Genomic DNA, 20777 nt, shown 5'->3' on the forward strand with positions numbered 1-20777 from the left:
TAGGACTTATCACTGCTAAACTGTGGCTGGATAGACAACAGGCTAAATCCCAATAGAAATTCTTTAAATCTCTGAAGAGGGTATCTTGTGTGACAGCTGTGGCAGTAGAGAGATTCTTACGCACTCAGGTTCTTTCAAATCACAACCTAACTACCTAGTTTACTTAAGTGAGGTCATCAACATATAGTAATATATTGTCTCTTTATACACACACACACACATATATATAGTGAATGAAGTTTGAAAAATTTCTCTAGATTTCTGTTTAAAGACCCTCAGTCAAGCAATAATACTTCTTTGAAACCCAAGTCTCTTCAGCAATATTTTTCTTCCCTGTGGTGATGGAAAAATAGCTGACTATAGAAATAAGTGAAATAATTTGGAAAACATTTCAGAATAAGTATGAGGATAAAATGGAGGCAAAGAATGAAGGAGTAATTTCTCATATTCTGCTTTAAACTTTCGGCTATACAATTGTTGTCATCGGCATGTACACTTTGAAAGTTATGGGGTAAAGTGATGAACAAGCTGTTTGATTATAATCAATAGAAGATAACATGCTGAGACCAAATAACCCTGCATGTTAATCCCAGAACCACATTAACTTCAGCAGTCTCCATCAGCTTTAATTTTACATCCCCCAGTAACGATATTTTTTATAGTTGTCAGAGACAGTTAATCTTAAAGTTCTAAGATAGTCCATCTACTTTCATCAGGAAAAACAAAAAGAAACTGAAGCCTTGGATTTCACACAAATCTACGTGCTACAGTAAGGGATTATTAATACAGGTCTGTTGACTCATTATGCTTTTTTTGCTTGTTTGTTTTTGAGACGGAGTCTCGCTGTCGCCCAGGCTGGAGTGTAGTGGCACCAACTCGGCTCACTGCAAGCTCCGCCTCCCGGGTTCACGCCATTCTCCTGCCTCAGCCTCTCGAGTAGCTGGGACTACAGGCGCCCGCCACCACGCCCGGCTAATTTTTTTGTGTTTTTAGTAGAGACGGGGTTTCACCGTGTTAGTCAGGATGGTCTCAATCTCCTGACCTTGTGATCTGCCCGTCTCGGCCTCCCAAAGTGCTGGGATTACAGGCGTGAGCCACCGCACCCGGCGGTGTAGAAGTCTTAATGTGGGCTGGGTGCAGTGGCTCATGCCTGTAATCTCAGCCCTTTGGGAGGCTGAGATGGGAGGATTGCCTAAACTCAGAAGTTGGAGACCAGCCTTGGCAACATGGCAAAACCCTGTCTCTACAAAAAATACAAAAATTAGCCAGGTGTGGTTGTGTGCACCTGTAGTCCCAGCCTCCTCGGGAGGCTGAGGAGGGAGGATCATTTGAGTTCGGGGGTCGAGGCTGCAGTGAGCTAGGATCATGCCACTGCACTCCAGCTTGGTGACAAAGGGAGACTCTGTCTCAAAAAAATTTATATTAAACAATTATTTTAAAAAGGAAATATCAATGTGAGCCTTTAAGAATGGTTACACTGGGCACAGTGGCTCACGCCTGTAATCCTAGCACTTTGGGAGGCCAAGGTGAGTGGATCATTTGAGGTCAGGAGTTCGAGACCAGCCTGGCCAACATGGTGAAACCCCGCCTCTACTAAAAATACAAAAATTAGCCGGGGATGGTGGTGCGTGCCTGTAGTCCCAGTTACTCAAGAGGCTGAAGTTGAAGCATCGCTTGAACTCAGGAGGTGGAGGTTACAGTGAGCCAAGATTGTGCCACTGTATTCCAGCCAGGGCGACAGAGTGACACTCCATCTCAAAAAAAAAACAAACAAAAAACAAACAAAAAAACAAAAAAAGGCATGGTTGATGGTTAAACCTTAAGTTCCTTGCGTAATAACCCCAAAGAATGTATGAAAGTGAAATCAAACCATTTAACTCCTTGGTTAAAACACTTGGACATAAATAGTCTGAAGAGCTAAATATGACAGAGGACCAAGAGCTTTAACTTGCTAACTAGCCTTCATTGGTTATGTCTATTTAAACAAAGTTCAGCCAAAAAGCAATTAACCTCAAACTTGACAGATCATTGAGAAAAAAGTAAGTGTATTTAAGTCACCTGGATAGTTAACTTTTGTGTTTTTCTTTTGTAAATTAAAAAAAAATGTTGAGAGTTGAGAATGAAAGAGACATATTTAGAAAATATACTTTATCCAATTAGAGTTTTCAATTAAAGTCAACTTCTTTCTAAATTATTTTTATTTTTAAAAAAGTATTTACATAGAAAAATAATTTGCATGAATATGCTTATTGAAGCATTGTTGTTTTTTGTTTTCTTGCTGTTTTGAGAGACAGGGTCTCACTATGTTGCCCAGGCTGGTCTTGAACTCCTGAGCTCAAACGAACCTCTGGCCTCAGCCTTCCAAAGTGCTGGGAAAACAGGTGTGAGCCACTGTGCCTAGCCCAGCAGTGTTTGTAATGAGAAACATTTGGTAAGGAATTTAAATATCCCATAGGTGAATGGGTGAGTACATTATGAGATAATTGACCCAATAGCCATTTTAAGTAGTTATGAAGAAACATGCTTGTAATGAAATTGCAAAAGAAATGAAATTACAGAAGAAAACCTGATGATATTATTGATAAATAAAAAGGTGAATGAGGATTCAGGATATAAGGATTGTATGTACTGATTTCAAGTATTTGAAAGAACTTCCAAAATCTTTATGTTGAAAGAGCTTCCAAAATCTTTATGTTGTGGCTATAAATTTACTGGTTTCACTTGAAGTAATATATTAGATTTATTTTGATGCCAAAGAGAAACTGTAAAAATGGTACTGATAAAAATCTAAAGGAAACCAGAAGGCTTAGTTTCTTTTTAAACTATTTCACTTTAAATAAAAACCGGTTCAGCAAATACCCTTTTTAAGTCCCTGCTTCTCCACCCCACAATTTGTTCGGTATCTGAAGGCTTTGGATAAGCCTATAATGTGTAATGTATTATTCTGTAACACTATCCCTTACTTTTCTCTAATCCCTCCTGTTTAAAAAGTTAGCAAGAAATAAGCAAACAAACAAACCCTCAGCTAGCAAAGAAACTATGGAAAATGACAGATATTCATAGTGGTTTTTTTGCTAGTTGCAAAAGAACTAGTAAAACTCCACCTGGGAAGTTCAAAGAGGGTCTATTGACCATAACATTTTTCTAACATTAAGTGAAGTTTACACTATAATACCCTTTTTCAGGGGCCTCATTTCTGAAACACTTGGCAATTACAAATCTGAAGAAGGTATATACTCTTTAGTTGCCAATGAGCAAGAGTAGTAAATCTATTATCTAGGTGGAATGGATCATTTTATGAAAGTTAGAAGTGAAGCCCTTACATTCTTACATTTAAGGTATGGAAAAAGGAAACCCCATTTTACAGAGGTGCGGAAGGGGACTAAAAACATGAAAATCGGTTTTTAGGTTTTTGCAAATAGTTTAAATTCAGAACTAAAGCCTTTCCTTTATTTTTGCACAGTTATTTTGCTTTTTCTTCTGGAAATATAGGGTCATCAATGTCCTCTAATGCTGAGCCAGCAATCCTAATTGAATACAGACGTTAATCAAAAGAATCTATAAAGACACTGTGAACATAGTAATATGTAGAGATTCGTGCTTCTGTAAATCTGATGTGCACACTAACCACCCAGGGAGAGAGTTAAAGTGTGGATTCTAATTTGGTAGGTCCGGGTGGGTTCTAAGATGTTGGAGTTCTAACAAACTCCCACCTAATGCATTGCAACTGCTGTAGGGACTAATCTTTGACAAACACAACTCCAGGGTGACAAAAGGCAAAGTGGCATCCCTTTATGAAAGTGAAATCAACAACTGACTGAGGCAAACCATATGGCTCTTGCCAGATAGAGATGGAGCAGCTACAGATGTGCTCTAGCTGGCTACTGGTGCTGGGGTCCAGTGCCGCCTGAGGATGAAATGAGAACTAGTTAAAAGTATCTAGTTCAGTGGCTGATTACCACGTAGGTGCTTGATCATTTTTCCCCCTTTTTCTGTAAAATAATTACCAAAGGAAACTTAGCATTTTGTACGGAGAAAATCAAATGTTGATCAAGAGAGTGGGGCAATGGGTATAATGCAGTATGCAGCAGACGTTATATCTGAAATGTGTTTCTTTTGAAACAAGTCTAACCTTATTTAACCAAAGAAGCTTGAAAGAGAAACTTTCTGTAAGAGAAGTAACAGGAAAGTCTACAGAGGGTCTGTGGGGAGGAGCTAGAACTGAACTATGAAGCTAAGGAAATTAGACGAGAAAGGAAGGTTGATGGAGCAACGTAATGTGCCTATATGGGGAGAAAGTCCTTGAGAAATTGCTAGAGATGGGAATGCCCAAAAGACTTCAGAGACAATAAACATTCAGTTCTAAGTTATTTGCTGGGTTATAGACCAAGTAACATAAATTCTGTCTATTGCCCCAAGGCAATGTGGGCTGGACACATACAGTCTTGTGCAGAAAGTAGTTTGGTGCTGGAGGATTTGGGGTAGTGCCAGTCTGATGGTGATGTGCTGCTGGGAAAGAACAGCATGCACAGAAGGCAACACAAGGATAGACCATGGAGAATTCACCAGGAGGTCATTAGTGACCAGGGGAGGGTAACCCCTAAACAACCAACATTCCTCAGAGTTATTAGGAGAGACAATAGGTTTCCCATTGTGGGGGCATTACAAGGCAATTTTTTGTTGGCCTTTTAAAAGGATAAGGTAACTTTAGCAAGCTGGAGTCCTTGGGAACATTTAGGGAGTTGATAATTTACATAAAATAAGGTGCTAATTGAGGCAGTGATTGCACAAATAAATACAGAAAGGAGAGATATACATCCAGAAATCAACAGAAAACTTCGCAAACATGAATTTACTTTAGATTTCAAAGTATGGGAGAGTAACAGTCATTGTGGGATCTTGAACAGTAATGTGAACTAAATGATGCAGCATTTTGGCAAAACCAGTAGGACAAGTTTAGAAGAGCATATCAGTCAATCTTATGAACACATTTTTTCAAAAGTCTTAAGACTAGAATATCTCCCCATCTTCTGTCAAGTTTTTACCTGAAGATGTTATAGCATAGGCTTAGCATAATAATTCAACCCAACTTTTCAATTTAAGTTCATACTCTTAAAGGATGTCCTTCTTCACTTCCTAAGACAGCTCCTTGCACATGTCAATTTCCCTATAGCATATTTTCATAGTGGAGATGGAACAATATGTAATTTATTAATTAGCGATCATGAATTGCACTGTGTAGATTGATATTGGCTTAACACTGAATTTTTAGGGGAAAAAATCTGTCATACAAACCATGGCTGCCTTGAATACTTTATACTTTGTTCATTCTGATAGTAGATGATGAAGGAGAGAAGAATTTTAAGAAGCCTATGCTGATAGCAAAGGAAGACATTTACTCTGAAGTCAAAGCTAGATGTCGTCACCATATTTGATCAATAAGTTTTAGGTTTTATATCTATACATGTAAGCTAGAAATGCTATGATCCATATTTTTTATTAAACCTTTTTTTGAAAGCAAGTCATAAAAAGCAAGACTGAAAAAGTTGAGGTTTCTTAGAAAAATAACCACTATTTTATAGTGGAACAAATTCTGTCTTCATCTCTTACCATCCTACATGCTGCTAGATTCCAAAGGAGAAGCTAGGATTACTCTTTCTCTTACCACTTGGCCCCAGAATACAAAGCTCAAGATGTAACTCAATCTACCTTTCTGGACTCATCTCCTTGTTCCTTCTTTTATTCCATATTCTAAATGTACCAATATAAATGACCATTCCTTAAAGCTGCCCAGTGTGTTCCATGTATTTGCTGCATGTCCTGATCAGCCTTCCTTTTCTCCATTAGCCTGAAACATCTAGCCTTTCTCTTAAAATCAGCTCCTTGGCACCTATCTGCAATTATTTTTCTTCAAAGAACCCTCAGGGTCTTGTATTTAGTTTTGTTATAGTACTTCTATGATTCTTTAAATATTTGGTTACAAGTGTCTTTCCCACTGGTCTATGACTTCCTTAAAGGCATGAACAATGTATTATTCTTACACATTATTTTCATGCTTAGTGTATAATAGATGCTCAAAAAATATCTGGTGATTACAATGCATAACAGGGAAAAATAAGCCCGAAAGGTAAAAACTAAACAAAACTACAAGCCCATCACAGTATATCTCCAGCTAATCCTAGTGGATTTTAGTGACTAAAGGAAGAGGGAAAGATGTGGAGGAGCCCTGGAAAGGTGGTGCAAGGAATTAAGAGTTAATTTATAATCTGTAGAACCAATTGTTGCTTCAGAGAAATATTCAAACAGATTCTCCTTATTTCAATTAAATTCACTATATACCCACCCAAAACATAAAAGGCCATAGTTGCTTCCCTGTTCTGATTCTTTGAAACATTAGGATTCAGTGGGTCCACCAACTGAATTTGGGGTGGACTTGGAATATATTTTATTGTCAGTGATCGGGGCAGACATTCCCATTCCCAGTGCATTTAGAAAGGCAAGATCAAGTTGATAGTGTATAATTGGTTGGCAATTTACAAATAATAATGGGTTTTAAATGGCACACAATCCTTTGCCAGGCCTTCTACAGAGAGGTGAGGTCTATTTTCCCTCCCTTTGAACCTAGGCTCTGTAACTGCTTGACTAATAGAACATGTCTGAGGGATGCTGTTGGTTTCTGCATCCATACCCTAAGAAATAGGCAGCTCCCACTTCCTGTTTCTTAGGCCACTCACCCTTGGAACCTAGGGACCAGGTGTGAGGAAGCCCAAGCTGCCTTAAGGAGAGGACGTTGTGGATAGGAATGTGCTGTCAGGACCACTTTGCCAACCATGTGAATGGGGAGTCTTGGAAGTAGATTCCTTTCCCACCCCAACCTATCCAGGAGGCTTCCTGTTTTCTCCATTAGTAGGAGGCATAAGACATAAACTTGAAAACCATTTCTTGTGGTAGTTATGCTCCTGGTGACTACATTGCTCCTTCTGTCTGAACTCTATTCATTGACTAGTATAAAATACAATGTGCTATGCAGATAGAAGGTAGAAAAGAGTTTTATTACTGACCTCTGCAATCTGTTGATAAAAAGGTAAAATTTGGTAACTTCGTAATCATATTGACTTCTTATTTAGAGAAGCTTTCCCCTCATTTTCAGGACCACAATCCAGATACATATGTAACTTATTTAGGACAGAATAATACTGTTCTCAAACAATTCCAAAAGTTTTACATTTTTTCATATTGCTGTAAAATTTAAATAACAGGCTGATAATCTTATGGCATTGAATATAGTGAAACTATCTTTAGCCTATGAAAAGTAAAAGTTTAGGAAAGCAAAACCTCAAAAATAAAACAAAATTTCTACTTGTCTCTGGTTTGTCACTATAATGTATTCCAAAGAATATGATCATGACTAAATCTATATAGATATATTTTAAGTGAGTACTTTCATAATCATAGATAATTGAGTGGTAACCATCTATATTGCCTAAGCACAAAGTCATATTAGTTGTTTCCCCCCAGCTTCATTAAGATAGGATTGACAAATAAAAATAGTATACATTTACAGTGTACAACATGGTATTTTGAGGTATGTATATATTGTGAAATGATTAATTTAATCAAAATAATATTTATGCTTACATACTTAACATTTGTTTTATGGCGAAAACATAACACGATCTACTCTTTAAGCAACTTCAAGTCTACAATACATTATTATTAACTGTCACCAGGCTGTAAAATAGATTTCCAGAACTTATTCATCCTGTTTAACTGAAGCTTTGTACTCTTTGAGCAACAGCTGCTGCAAAGTTGTATTGTTATTACGAATGTAAAACAGATTAGTTAAATGCTAATGTTTCCTCTACTTAGACACTGGAGTAAGGGCCAAGAATAGCAAAAGTTTGCCCTCTAAAAGAACTCTAGCCCTGATACTTATCTGAAAATTTGGATTTCTTTTCAAAGCTCATTGGTAATTAATCAAAAACATTATCATAGGACCAGTGCTTACCATTTCATATTTTCTTTTACTATTTCCTGCCAAAATCATAAAGTGTGTGCATGTGTGTGTGAGTGTGTGGAGGCAGGATAGTTTAAAATGTTTATCCATTTGGGAGTATAAAGCAGTAGGTAAAGTTTTGGATTTATTTTTCATTGTATTCATCTAGTTCATCCATCTGTAGATGAATTTGTTTCCCTAAAATGAATATTATTAATGCTGCTCATTCAAATGTTAATGAAGTAATGCTCACAATTCCGCAAGATATTTATAAACAGAGTGCTGCTGCTAACTTGCAGAGGGCATTGATGAAGTGGCAAATTTCTGAAACCATAAGATAAAGCCCATTGCTATCTAAGGCTGTTGAAACCTAAAAATCAATCTTTTAGCTTTTTATTCGTAGAAACTTAGGAAAATAAAATGCTGCAGAAACACATTCTTTCTTTATAATCCCTGAATTGTCTTGCATGACCAACAACATTTAGGCAGTTAATTATTTATACCATCAGAGATGAGTCTATCTTCCCTCACCTATGCCATACTAGAGGGAGAGTGACAGTCCCTGAGCAGGAAGATAGTGGAGGCATTGTGCTGGACTGCTCTGTGGTGATGTAACTGACAAGGAATCTACCACAAATCCCAGTGCTGAGCATTCATTTCTCTCTTTCTTGCAAGGGCAAAGGTTATATACTTTCTAAGAGCACACTTTACAAAAGACATACTTAAATGTACCACATTTTTGGCCACTCATGGAGGAAATAATTGTGTAGAAGAGCTCCGAGGAGATGCTTTCTTAATGAAGCATTGGTGAATCAGAGATATGTAGATGAAATTTTCCTGAGATGATACCATCTTCAAAAATAAGGAAAACCCTTTGAGCTGAAACATGTTTTGGATCCAGGAAACCTCTGTTCATAGGAGGGAAATAATTGAAAACACCTGAACCTTACATACCACTTGTTTCACGTGTTCCTATTACAAATCTTTGAGGGAAAGAGGTTGGGAGGGAAGTCTGTGAGGGGTGAGATGGCTTATTGGCCATAGTCACCAGAGCCCTTTTGGTTGTATGTTTATACTCCCCATGTGAACATGATAATCATCACAAATGGAGACAGCTGGAAGAAATTTTAAACCATGAAATAAGTTAACTTTTATTGTGCACTCTTAAATTTCCTGCTAGTCTCTTCAAAACATTATGCCTGCACAGTTTCTATAGTAACCATGAAAAAAACAGAACAGTCTACACGATTTGGCCAACACATGATTCAAAGATAACACTTAATGGTGCAAAGTGGCAAAAAGTGTTATTGACAGTTTTCTGAAAATGTACAAGTCTGCTCTGGAGTGTCCAAAAATGAGGAAATAATGTGAACGGTGTGGCCCAGCAACAAGAAAATATTTATGCTGAAGTATAACCAGAAAGTATATGTAAAGTTGTTTTGTTGAGCAATGGATATCTTCTCAGATGCTTGAGACTAGAATATTATTTTTTTCCATCTTGGAAATACTAGTTATATTTTATTAGAAGTACTTTGTAAACCATTTTAACCTTTTTAATGCACAATTCAGTGGCATGAAGTATATTCACAATGTTGTGTAGCCATCACCTCTATCCATTTCCTGAACATTTTCCATCATCTCCAACAGAGACTCTGTACCCATTAAATAATAGCTTTCATTCTCCCCTTCCCAGCCCAGCCCTAGTAAACGCTGTTATACTTTCCATCTCTATACATTTTTTATTCAGATAAGTGAAATTACATAATATTTATCCTTTTATGTATGGCTTATCTCATTTAACATCATGTTTCCAAGTTTATCCACGTTGTAGCATGTATTAGAACTTCATTTTTTTTTATAACTGAATAACATTTCATTGTATTATACACTAGATTTTTTAAATCCATTCACCTGTCGATGGACACGTGTTGTTTCTATTTTTGGGCTTTTGTCAATAATATTCTATGAACACTAGTATAAAAGTGAGACGGCCAGGTGGGAGGGGTTCCCTGGAGAAACTCCAACCAGCCTGCCACTGAGGCGGAGCCTTGGGTTCGGCCCTTTGCAGCGAAGAGACGGGTCCCGCCTCTTCCTGTGTGGAACCTGGTATTCCAACGCCTGGCGGGAAGCACTCTAGCAGGGGACTGTGGCCTTGCAGAGGATCCCTGTTTACCCCATTTAACCCCCTTTTCATCCAATGAAACCCTGCTTTACTCACCCTTTAACCGTCTGCGAGCCTAAATTTTCATGGCTGTGGAACAGACAAGAACCCTATCTTTAGCTAAACTAAGGAAAAGTCCTGCAACAAAAGCTTATGTTTGGGCAGGGCATGGTGGCTCATGCCTGTAATCCCAGCGCTTTTGGGGTCCAAGGGGGGCAGATCACCTGAGGTCAGGAATAGGAGACCAGCCTGGCTAAGATGGTGAAACCTCGTCGCTACTAAAAATACAAAAATTAGCCGATCAGGGTGGCAGACGCCTGTAATCCCAGTTGCTCGGGAGGCTGAGGCAGGAGAATCACTTGAACCTGGGAGGCGGAGGCTGCAGTGAGTGCCCATGGCACTCCAGCCTGGGCAACAGAGTGAGACTTCATCTCAAAAAAACAAAAACAAAACAAAACAAAATATGTTTGAATCCCTTGGCATATTTTAAAAAATGTATTTTTAGCTCTTGGTGCTTGGGTGTAATAAACCAACAAAACTCAATGAGTTTCTCTTCATGGTCACCACTGATAAATTTTTGGGTTATTTTACTGTTAATCTTTTAAAAGAAGATATTGGGGAAAAATTCTCACTTTTCTCTTTCTCCTCAAACTCCAAGAAAGTATGCACCATATTGTCCTGTATATGCTATATAAAGATACATAAATCAATTTAAATAGAGCTACAAGGTATAGACAGGATATTGTCACAGAATCTGAAGCAATCATACCTTCTCACTACAAATAGGGTCAACATTAATAATGGGCATATTTCATTTTTTAAACGTTTAGACTGTTGATAGGTATAGAATAAGATAGCTATAGGGACTGAGGATGGCATTTTTAAAAGGTGGCTCCATTATATTATTTAATTAAAATAGTTTTGTTCCTTTGTCATTTCCTGTTTGTGTCCATGGGATTTTGCACATAGTAAGTATCACAAGCTGAAAGGTGAGACTCTTTTGGCAAATTTTAGATGTGTAGGCAGGTTTAAAAACTCCCAGCTGGTTACTCCGTAGAAATTTAACTTATTATTTCATTAGGAATCTGAATTAACCCCATACTTCAAGGAGAGAGATTCCAACTGTAGAGAATCAGACAGACTCCAAGACTTATAATTCCTGACACATAGCTTTTGGAAAATGCATGTGCAGAAACTGTGGAAGTTGTAGACCTGATAGTTGGGTGGAGTATAAAAGACTGAAGTCACAAGGGCACTTCATGTGAACAAAATAAAGACTGTGCTGGTTTTGCTTTTGACCAGTGTTTTTTTCTCAACGGCTTAGAAAACAAATCCTTTAACTTGTCCACTAACTCTAGCTTTTTCTTTCAGAAATGGTGACAGTAAAGTCCAAAGGAATTATTATTATTATTTTTTTCTAAGAGAAACTATGTTCTTGCTTGCTTGCTGCTGGCTTCCTCTCCTGTGTGATGAAGGTTGGTTGCAACATGCTAGGCATCTTCATTTTCTCTAGACTTGGATATTATTGTCCTGAGCAAAAAAATAAGTGGCAACACATGGTGAAATGTAATTCTGACTGGAAGCATGCTTCAGTTGTTATCGCAATATGAAGTAGAGGTGTTCAGAGTCTTTCCATTCATATTAACCTTAAATGAAGACCCAGAGTCATCATGTCTTGATCATACTCACAGATGCACGACAGTAACAGCAGGAAAGAACTTCTTTTTTGTTGTCTTTTCAGACAGGGTCTGGCTCTGCTGCCCAGGCTGGAGTGCAGTGGCATGATCCTAGCTCACTGCAGCCTTAACCTCTTGGCCTCAAATGATCCTCTAGCCTCAGCCTCTCAAGTAAGTGGGACTACAGGCATGTACCAACACACCCAGCTGTTTTTACATTTTTTTTGTAATGACAGAGTTTCACTATGTTTCCCAGGCTGGTCTTGGACTCCCACCTTGGCCTCCCAAAGTGTTGGGATTACAGGCATGAGCCACAGTGCCCAGCCATGGGAGGAAATTATTTTTATGAGAACTCAACTTTTGCCAAGGTGAAAGCATTATTCATTTTTTTCCCCCCTGTGAACTCAACTCTGTAATGTGCACTTGTTTAGTTTACAGTTTAATGGTGATTTATGATGTTCAGGGCTCTTTGATGCCCAAGCAGCTGAGCTATTATATTTCATTATCTGGGCATGGATACTGTTTACTTCTGGTCTTGAATATGGAGATCAAAATGGTTTTGAGGCAGCCAGTTTACTGACCCATTTTCACACCCTTCGTTTTCTTCTTGGTGGTACTTGAGTAGTACCTAATTATCTTTTCCTTTAAATATTTCAGGTATGCCCCAGACTTGAAAGAAACCAGGTAACATACTTAAAGTGTGATAGAAAAAAAAAAAGCAAGCTTTGTTTTCCTGTGTACAGCAGGCTTGAATTTTCTGTAGAAGTCTTAGCAGGAGGGCTTACAGCCTGAGATGTTTGTGTTCTATGCCTCCTCTACGAAAGTGGAACCCGCTATGTTTGCTCAGGCATTTGATTTTCTTTAAGTTATGGAATGTCTTTGACCAGCACGGCAGGGAGCCCGGATTGCAGGTCTTTTTACTCTTCCATACAACTGGGCCATGACACCATAAAGGTAAAGCTGGGAAAACAAGAACAGGGTAACTAACAAGAAGTACACACCACACTTCTTTGAAAGAAGTAGGTTGTGGGGGAAAAAAAAACTCACGAAATTTCAACTGACTGAAAAATTTTGGAAATTGATAGATCAGTTTGGGGCTGAGAGGAGAAACATATTATCAATCCAGAGATTGAAGGAATATGCCACAAAGTCGAGATAGAAAACACTGATATCAGAAAACGTAACTATTAGACTTTTACAACTCCTTTAAGGCGGGTTTCACATGAAAGAGCATTAAGTATTAGTCCCTCTCTCCCGGCTGTTAGTTACCAACTCCCCACTCACAAAAAGTGGCCCCATGAGAAACTGTTATAAAAGCTTCTTTTCAGGTCCCAAGGAACACTCCTTGGAGGGCTAGAAGGATATCCCATGTTTGGACGGTCCAGTTTAGACCACTGAGGACAGTAAGAGATACGTGAACATAGCTCAGTTCATGGAAAGACTCCATCAGCAGCACTTTTATTAGGAATGCCTCCTATGTGTAAAAATGTTTACTGGTTGTGAGTTTATACGCTGTATTTGCAACCTTGGTGCTTTCTATGGGTCCTAAGCAATTGCATACTCTTGAGGACAGTTCTGGTGATCTGTAACAAGAGCCATCTGTTCCCCTGCTCTTTCTTCCATTTTAATAATTTTTTTTGAGAATCCTCAGTGTTTCCTAGCAAGTCTAAAAGTTCACATGACAGGTGGCAGCCACATAGGAAAATTACCTGGCCTTTCCAGAATTCTCTAACTTGCGAAAAGTTCTGTTTTGTGGCATTGCCCACAGACACTGTTCATTAGTCACACAACAGAATGCCCACACATTTGTAAGGTACTGAGCAAGGAGAGTGTTGGAGAGCCTGACTCTGAGCACACTGCATGCTTTTAATCAGTTGTTGCATAGAAATGTGATTAGTGGTCAAGTAAACTCAAGATTGAACTTGTTTTTGTTTGTTTGTTTTTTGTTGTTGTTTTGAGACAGAGGCTTACTCTGTTGGCCAGGCTGGAGCGCAGTGGCGCTATCTCAGCTCACTGCAGCCTCTGCCCCCCGGGTTCAAGCATTTCTCTTGCCTCAGCCTCTCGAGTAGCTGGAACTACAGGAATGTGCAACCATGCCCGGCTAATTTTTGTATTTTTAGTAGAGACGGGGTTTCACCATGTTGGCCAGGCTGGTTTTGAGCTCCTGACCTCAAGTGATCCACCTGCCTCAGCCTCCCAAAGTGCTGGGTTTACAGGTGTGAGCCACTGTGCCCAGCCATGAGATCAAACTTTCATTTGCTTCTTTGTCTCTGTAATTGGCATTCTGTTAAATTAGCAATTTTAGAACTAGAACCTAAATCTTTCTTGCAGTTTGGAACAGTGGTAGCCCACTCCTCCTTTTGTGAATGAAAATGTTTCTCTGGTCCTGCTTCTAAATGTGCAGTGTCTCTTTCTTTCAGACAAATTTGAGTGGGGAAAAAAGACAAAGACAATCTTAAAGGTTAATTAGCAGAGTGGCATCAGGTTGCGATTCTAGTCTTAACTTTGCCACTTACTATCTAAGTGACTTTGGACGAGTCACTTAATCTCTCTATAGCTAAAGATTCTTTTGCTATAAACTGGAGATAGTATCAGCCCTGCCTACCTCAAAGGCTCAAGTGACATGATGTAAAGCCATGAAATGCTTGCTTTTTTTTTTTTTTGAGATGGAGTCTTGCTCTGTCGCCCAGGCTGGAGTGCAGTGGCGTGATGTCGGCTCACTGCAAGCTCCGCCTCCCGGGTTCATGCCATTCTCCTGCCTAGGTCTCCTGAGTAGCTGTGACTACAGGCGTCCACCACCACGCCCGGCTAATTTTTTTGTATTTTAAGTAGAGATGGGGTTTCACTGTGTTAGCCAGGATGGTCTTGATCTCCTGACTTTGTGATCCGCCTGCCTCGGCCTCCCAAAGTGCTGGGATTACAGGCGTGACCACCACGCCCGGCCAGCCATGAAATGCTATCCAAATGTACGGCATTACAAGTTGCCAAGGATGCTCACGAATACCAGTAAGAACCAAACAAACAATTGCTTCATCTCTGAACAATTTTCCACAAACTGACAAGTCCGACTCAGGAGCTGATTGCAATAGATAAGCCATCCACTCATGAACAGTTAAACTGAATAAGTAAAATTTTGCTCCCAGTAAGGCTTCAGAAGGGCACAGTGAAGGGCACATTAATGATCCACCCTGAAGATACCACCAGATGGGGGTGGGAGCTCTGAGAAAACAGAAGTAAGGCATCTTAGGAGGCCCAGAACTTTTCAAAACAGGGTGGGTAGATTTTTTTAAAAAATCAAAGCTACCAAAGAATATGCCACAGAGAGGATCAATGAACAAGTCTTTTATCATGGTAGTTAAGCAAAATAATAACGGAGGAAGATCAACAAAGGCTGAAAACCTCTGCCAAATTATGTTATTTAATATCCAATGGGATGATTCAGAACATTCTTTCCAACCAAACAAAAGCAAAATTCATTTTTTTTGTATACAATAAAATGTCCCTTTTCCAACTCATATGCAAATTCAGTAGATTTCTCTCTGGCTACAGAGAGTGAAGCGCAATCAAATTATTGAAGTGTTGTTGCTAAATGCCTAGGCAGATTTCAGACCTCATTCTTTGCATTTTAGTTGCACACTACTAAAGCTTATGGCAACTGAAGGAAATTGATCACCAAGTAGACATAACTCAGGATCTCTGGGAACAAGAACTATATTACTAGGAGCCAAGTCTGAATTCTTGGCTCCCTGGAATACAATTCTCTGCCATTAAATACCTTGGGATTAGTTCTGGCTTTGTGGTCAATTACTGGTTAATTTTGGTAACTCACCTCTTCCGACTGCAGTTTCCTTTACCCTAAAGGAAAATGGTTGGATAAGTCCCTTTTCAGTCCCAATGTCCTAGAAGTGTCTGTGAAGGAGGCTTTGAATAGAGAAGTTGTGGCTATCACATTTTTAGGAAGTTGGCAGTTCAAGAATATGATGCTATAGGAATGGAGAGAGTGGGCTTGTCAAAGAGTAGTTGACTTTCAGAAAAATAGAAGATGACACTTAGGAAAAATCCAGGGAGAGACAGGATGAAAGAAACTGGACAGCTGAGCAATCAGATGGAACCTGAAAGGCTTGTGCATACATGAGGGGAGCTGGAGAAACCCAGAGAGCCACCAGGCTGTATGGAGTAGTAAAATTAAGTCATTTCTACCAGAAGAGTCCAGAATACCAACAAGTTAGGGTTCAGGTGGCTATAGTTTTCATCTTAAGTCAAGGAATGAATAGAAAGCCTAGGCAGAAAAAACAAACAAGAAAACATATAAATAGACCAGCAGTGAACCAGGGCAGCAAAGAATGTGAACTAGAGAAAGACATCAAACAAAAGGAATCTTCATCAAAACACCACCTTGTCATTAGCTATTTAGGGAAACATTTAAACTCAGCCACTTAAAAGACAGAACACCAACTTTGTTGAGATATTCATCAATTACTTAGTTGACATCATCATGAAAAAGAGATGAGGCAACATAGGAATTGACTCTTTAAATGATACAATATCATTTAGCAAGTGAGAATAGCTGCAGTCTATGATTTCTGTGATGTAATTAATACTCTCTTGCTCATAGGAATTAAAATGTACTGGTGTAGTTGCAGAGTTGTTTTTTTGAGTGTTTGAAGTGACTCTGGAGTTCAAGGGCTCATTACTTATCCATCACCAAGGATAAATTGAGGATATGGGGCAAAAAGGAATGTGACATTTCCAATTTCCCATTCTTAGAAAGCTTATCATTCAACGTGAAGACAAAAACTGATGGCTCTGTTAAAATATTTAACAGAAAATTAGTGACTATGGAATTTATAAGGACAACCCATGTTCTGATGACTTTCAAAGACATTTCTGCCAATTACTTTAGTCATATTATTTTTCTGTTGAGAAAGCAAATTTGCAATACTGTCACTTACCTTTAAAGGTTGAGTTGACTGCTTATTGCTTTTGTGACTCAGATGTCTTCTTTTTCTTAGTCCCTGAAAATTAAAAAAAAAAAAAAAAAAAAAAAAAAAAAAAAAAAAAAGAGAGAGGATAGGTAGGGAGGGGCAAGAGTTCAGTCCAGTATTCCAAATATTGATTTTTCATGTTAAAACAAATCCTGGAATAAGCTAACAACAAAAGGATTTTCTTTCACTTGAAGAAGAAATCTGTGGCTTAGGGATAGTATTTAGTGGAGACTCAAACCAAGTGGTTTAAAAACCACCTGAAAAGCATTATTTGATTCTTATGAAGTTCAAATTTCCAATGAATCATTTTAAAAGGAACCATATATTTCAGGACATAATTAGTCAAAACTTTGAGACAAAAAATATCCATCTGGAAGATATATTTTTTAAAATGGAGATTTGCAGAATAATTTTACCAGCCTGTAAAATTTCTCAAATGCTTTCTATATGTAGAACTGCCATAATGACAAAGTAGCTAGGGGAGGGAGGTCCAGCATTCGGCTGCATCAGGAGGGATGTGACAGAAGGGGATGATGCTTTGCCTGCTATGTCAGTCAACTCCAGCCTGGTGATGAATGAGGTGACAGATATGGTGGCCTTCCTCACTCTCATGTACTTAAGCAGGAATTGAAAGTCACTTTGTTTAAACATAATTTCCAGGAACGAAGCAAGTGTATTAAACTGAAATAGTGTTGAATTGAATGATACCAAGTACAAATTACTTCTAGACCAAAGACGAGTGTTATTTTCATTCCTGTAAAACAAAAGGCAAGAAAACAAAATAACATCCTAGGTATAGATGATGATGAGCTCCTTTGGGGAAAAAAAACAAAAAACAAAACAAAAAACAAACAGGAAAATCTTCTCAGTCATACCTAAGCTTTTCTTTTTCTATGCAAGCTCAGAAGAATTATCAAGTTAAATTGCTAGTATTTTATTACAGAGAAACAATATCCAAAGCTGGAAGTGAAAATGTGATCTGCAAGGATGATTAACAAAAATCAAGAGTGTTTCTGGTTATCACGGTGATTTTCTTAGCCATAAATAGGATTCTGAATCTAAAGAAACAGGATGCTGTTTGGCACATCACAGTATAAACTTGCTAAATAGTAAGTTTATATATTCTAATATAAATAGACTTCTAAGATATTTTCCTTACTATAAGCAGTGGCTTAGATGTAAGAAGACTCTGGCTAATCTTCTAGAGCAGTTTGTTGGCACGAAATAGACCTTGTAAATATTTTATGTATGTCCTTTCAGACTGACTAATCTGAGAACAAAGGTTTTCAATTGTACCTTGAAAGTTTATCCTTAAGAAATGGTGTACTCTATATTTTAGAGCTACAATCATTGTAGAACATTCCCATCTATAAGTTTTTGAAATTGAATGACAGGACTGTCAGTAGTAGTGGTGTCTGTCTGTTTCCATGTCACTGGGTAATGGCAACTTTGTTTTTCTTCTTCTTTTTGAGCCTCAAGCATTTAGCACCTAGTAACTTTAATCTGAATCCCCTGAATTTCTGAAATCATATTTTTTACTTGTGTAAAGAAATAGATATCTATTTCTGTAAAGAAGGTTACAATCTTTCATAACTAAAGGACAATTTAAAACATTTGTCTTGTAATATTGAAATGTTTTGAAATAAAATATCTGGTCATAATGTTGCCTAATTATTCTGTTACTAAGACTAATACTTTGGAGTTCATTATTCAGCCATTAAAGAAACCTTTGTTTCAACTGTAAGAAGAAGCACATAAATTGTTCTTACTTGTCTGTTCTTTTTTTAAAAAGTCCTGCAGAAATATGATGACTTTTTAATCTAAATTTTCTGAAAGTAAGCAAGAGAAGGGAAAAATTACTACTTTTGAATATATGAGGTATCAAAAATTTCCTTCATATAAAAGTTTCTAATTTTTGGTACAATTATTTGATAATAGAATATGGACAGGACTCCTTAGTATTTTGCAATGTTCCTTCAAATTATTGTTTTCTACTCAGTCTGATGATAAGTGGTCCAATATAGTAATTAGTTTTTTCTATCCCTCTGGATAGTCAGATTTTTTCGTTTAACTTTTTAAATACAGTAACTCATGTAATTTCTAGCTATGTCATTGACTAATTTAGCCATATATGTTTATATGTATATAATATTGACTAATATTCTGCCTATTCACAGAAACGTGATGTTATTCCAAATTCTTAGTCTGACAAATTTAAACCATGCAATACAGGCAAACATCAATAAACAGAACAGATACTAATCTGAGGAATATATAAAGAAAAACTCAAAAATCTCAAACTTGTATTGGAGGCAGTTTCCTATGGGAAAAAGATACTTTGATCCGAAGACAGATAAGTCAGATCTATTAAATTATAACGAGCCCACAGTCCAGCTTAAGTAAAATTCTATAGATGCGATCTTAATACGGATCTCACATTGATGAGATTTTAAGTGTTTCATTCCTGCATAAGGTTATCTGTGTTCGCTTATATTTATTTTCTAGCAGTTAGTTTTTCACAGTGTGGCTTTGCCACACTCAGAAACAAAGAAACATCATCATTATTATTACTATGATAACATTTGCATAGAAGACAGTAGCAGGTGCAGAGTACACAATTAAGATGAATTCCACTGCAGTGTACGAGATGGATCACAGAAGATAGGCAAAGCACATTTAACCATGAACAAATAAAGTGCATTAAACTGAACATGCTCACACTATCAACTCAAAACAATGCAAAATACTATTTTCAGACTAGTTTCTGTCATTTAACCTGAATTACAGAAGAACACTGGCAAAGTTGTCAATAATCTACAAGCTAATCTGAGCAAGAAGAAAGCACATTCTCTCTAGGTATAGGATGAATAATGGCAACACAGTGCAAACCTGTCTGCTGTGTTAAAGAGCCATTAGCCTTTATTCTGATGACTCCGTGTTGTACTCAGGGCCTTGCCTTTGTGCTCTAACAGCTCCTAGTACATACTAGATTCTATCAAAAAGATCTGTCTTATTTATTTTACTATTTCAAATTTTTGTTGTGAAAAATTTAAACACACAGAAAATGTCAATGAATAATACAACCAAATTTGTATACTTATCACCCAGATTTAATCATTAATATTTGCCATATTTGCATTATCTTATTTATTTATTTTTTGAAATGGAGTTTTGCTGTTGTTGCCCAGGCTGGAGTGCAATGGCGCAATCTTGGCTCACTGTAATCTCCACCTCTCGGGTTCAAGCAATTCTTGTGCCTCCCGAGTAGCTGGGATTACAGGCATGGTCCACCACACCTTGCTAATTTTGTATTTTTAGTAGAAACAGAGTTTCACCATGTTGGCCAGGCTGGTCTCTAACTCCTGACCTTAAGTGATGCACCCACCTCGGCCTCCCAAAGTGCTGGGATTACAGGTGTGAGCTACCATGCCCAGACATATTATCTTTTATCTATCATATATGCCTACATGACCAGACCATTAGAGAGTAAGATTTCAGTATGAATCTCCTAAGAACAACCAATATAACCACAACACAATTAACACACCTAAGAAAAGAACAATGAATCAATGTCTAATATTCAGTCTGTATTCAAATTCACCTAATTATCTTAAAAAATGTCTGCTCTGGCTGTGATTTTTTTTTCTTTTTAACCAGTAGCTGATTTAGTTTCTCTTAATTGGCTACTGGTTAAAAAATGGGCCATCTGCCTCAGACACAAAGATCCAACTTAAAAATGGCTTAAACAAAAGTATTTATCTCTCATTTAACAGTCTGGAGATGTGCCAGAACAGGGCACTTTGGGTGGCTCTTCCATCCTCAGCTCATGGCTTCATCTCTCAGTTGAAATATGGCAGCTCTAGCCCCATGGTCATGCTGTAGAGAAGGCACAGGGGAGCACACACTCCTGGGGCATGATCCAGATGTTGTAGACACAATTTCTTTTCACATTCCATCAT

General features: G+C 37.9%; 1 protein-coding gene across 5 annotated transcripts in view; it reads right to left on the bottom strand.

The window, feature by feature from the left end:
* The window catches only part of LMNTD1 (lamin tail domain containing 1), a 66827-nt gene that overhangs the window by 711 nt on the left and 45339 nt on the right, over window positions 1-20777 (bottom strand). For 2 of the 5 annotated variants that reach the window (XM_009180402.4, XM_009180403.4), the window contains exon 9: window positions 16888-17572. In XM_009180402.4, coding sequence (XP_009178666.2) covers window positions 17427-17572 — 146 coding nt within the window. In that variant the 3' untranslated portion in view covers window positions 16888-17426. Of the gene's footprint in view, window positions 1-12119; window positions 12794-16785; window positions 16849-16886; window positions 17573-20777 lie in introns of those variants that run through there. The other 3 variants (XM_021922124.2, XR_002515586.2, XM_009180413.4) reach the window with 3 other exon arrangements.

Source organism: Papio anubis, chromosome 9, assembly GCF_008728515.1.
Source record: "Papio anubis isolate 15944 chromosome 9, Panubis1.0, whole genome shotgun sequence".
In the NCBI taxonomy this organism is placed as follows: domain Eukaryota; kingdom Metazoa; phylum Chordata; class Mammalia; order Primates; family Cercopithecidae; genus Papio; species Papio anubis.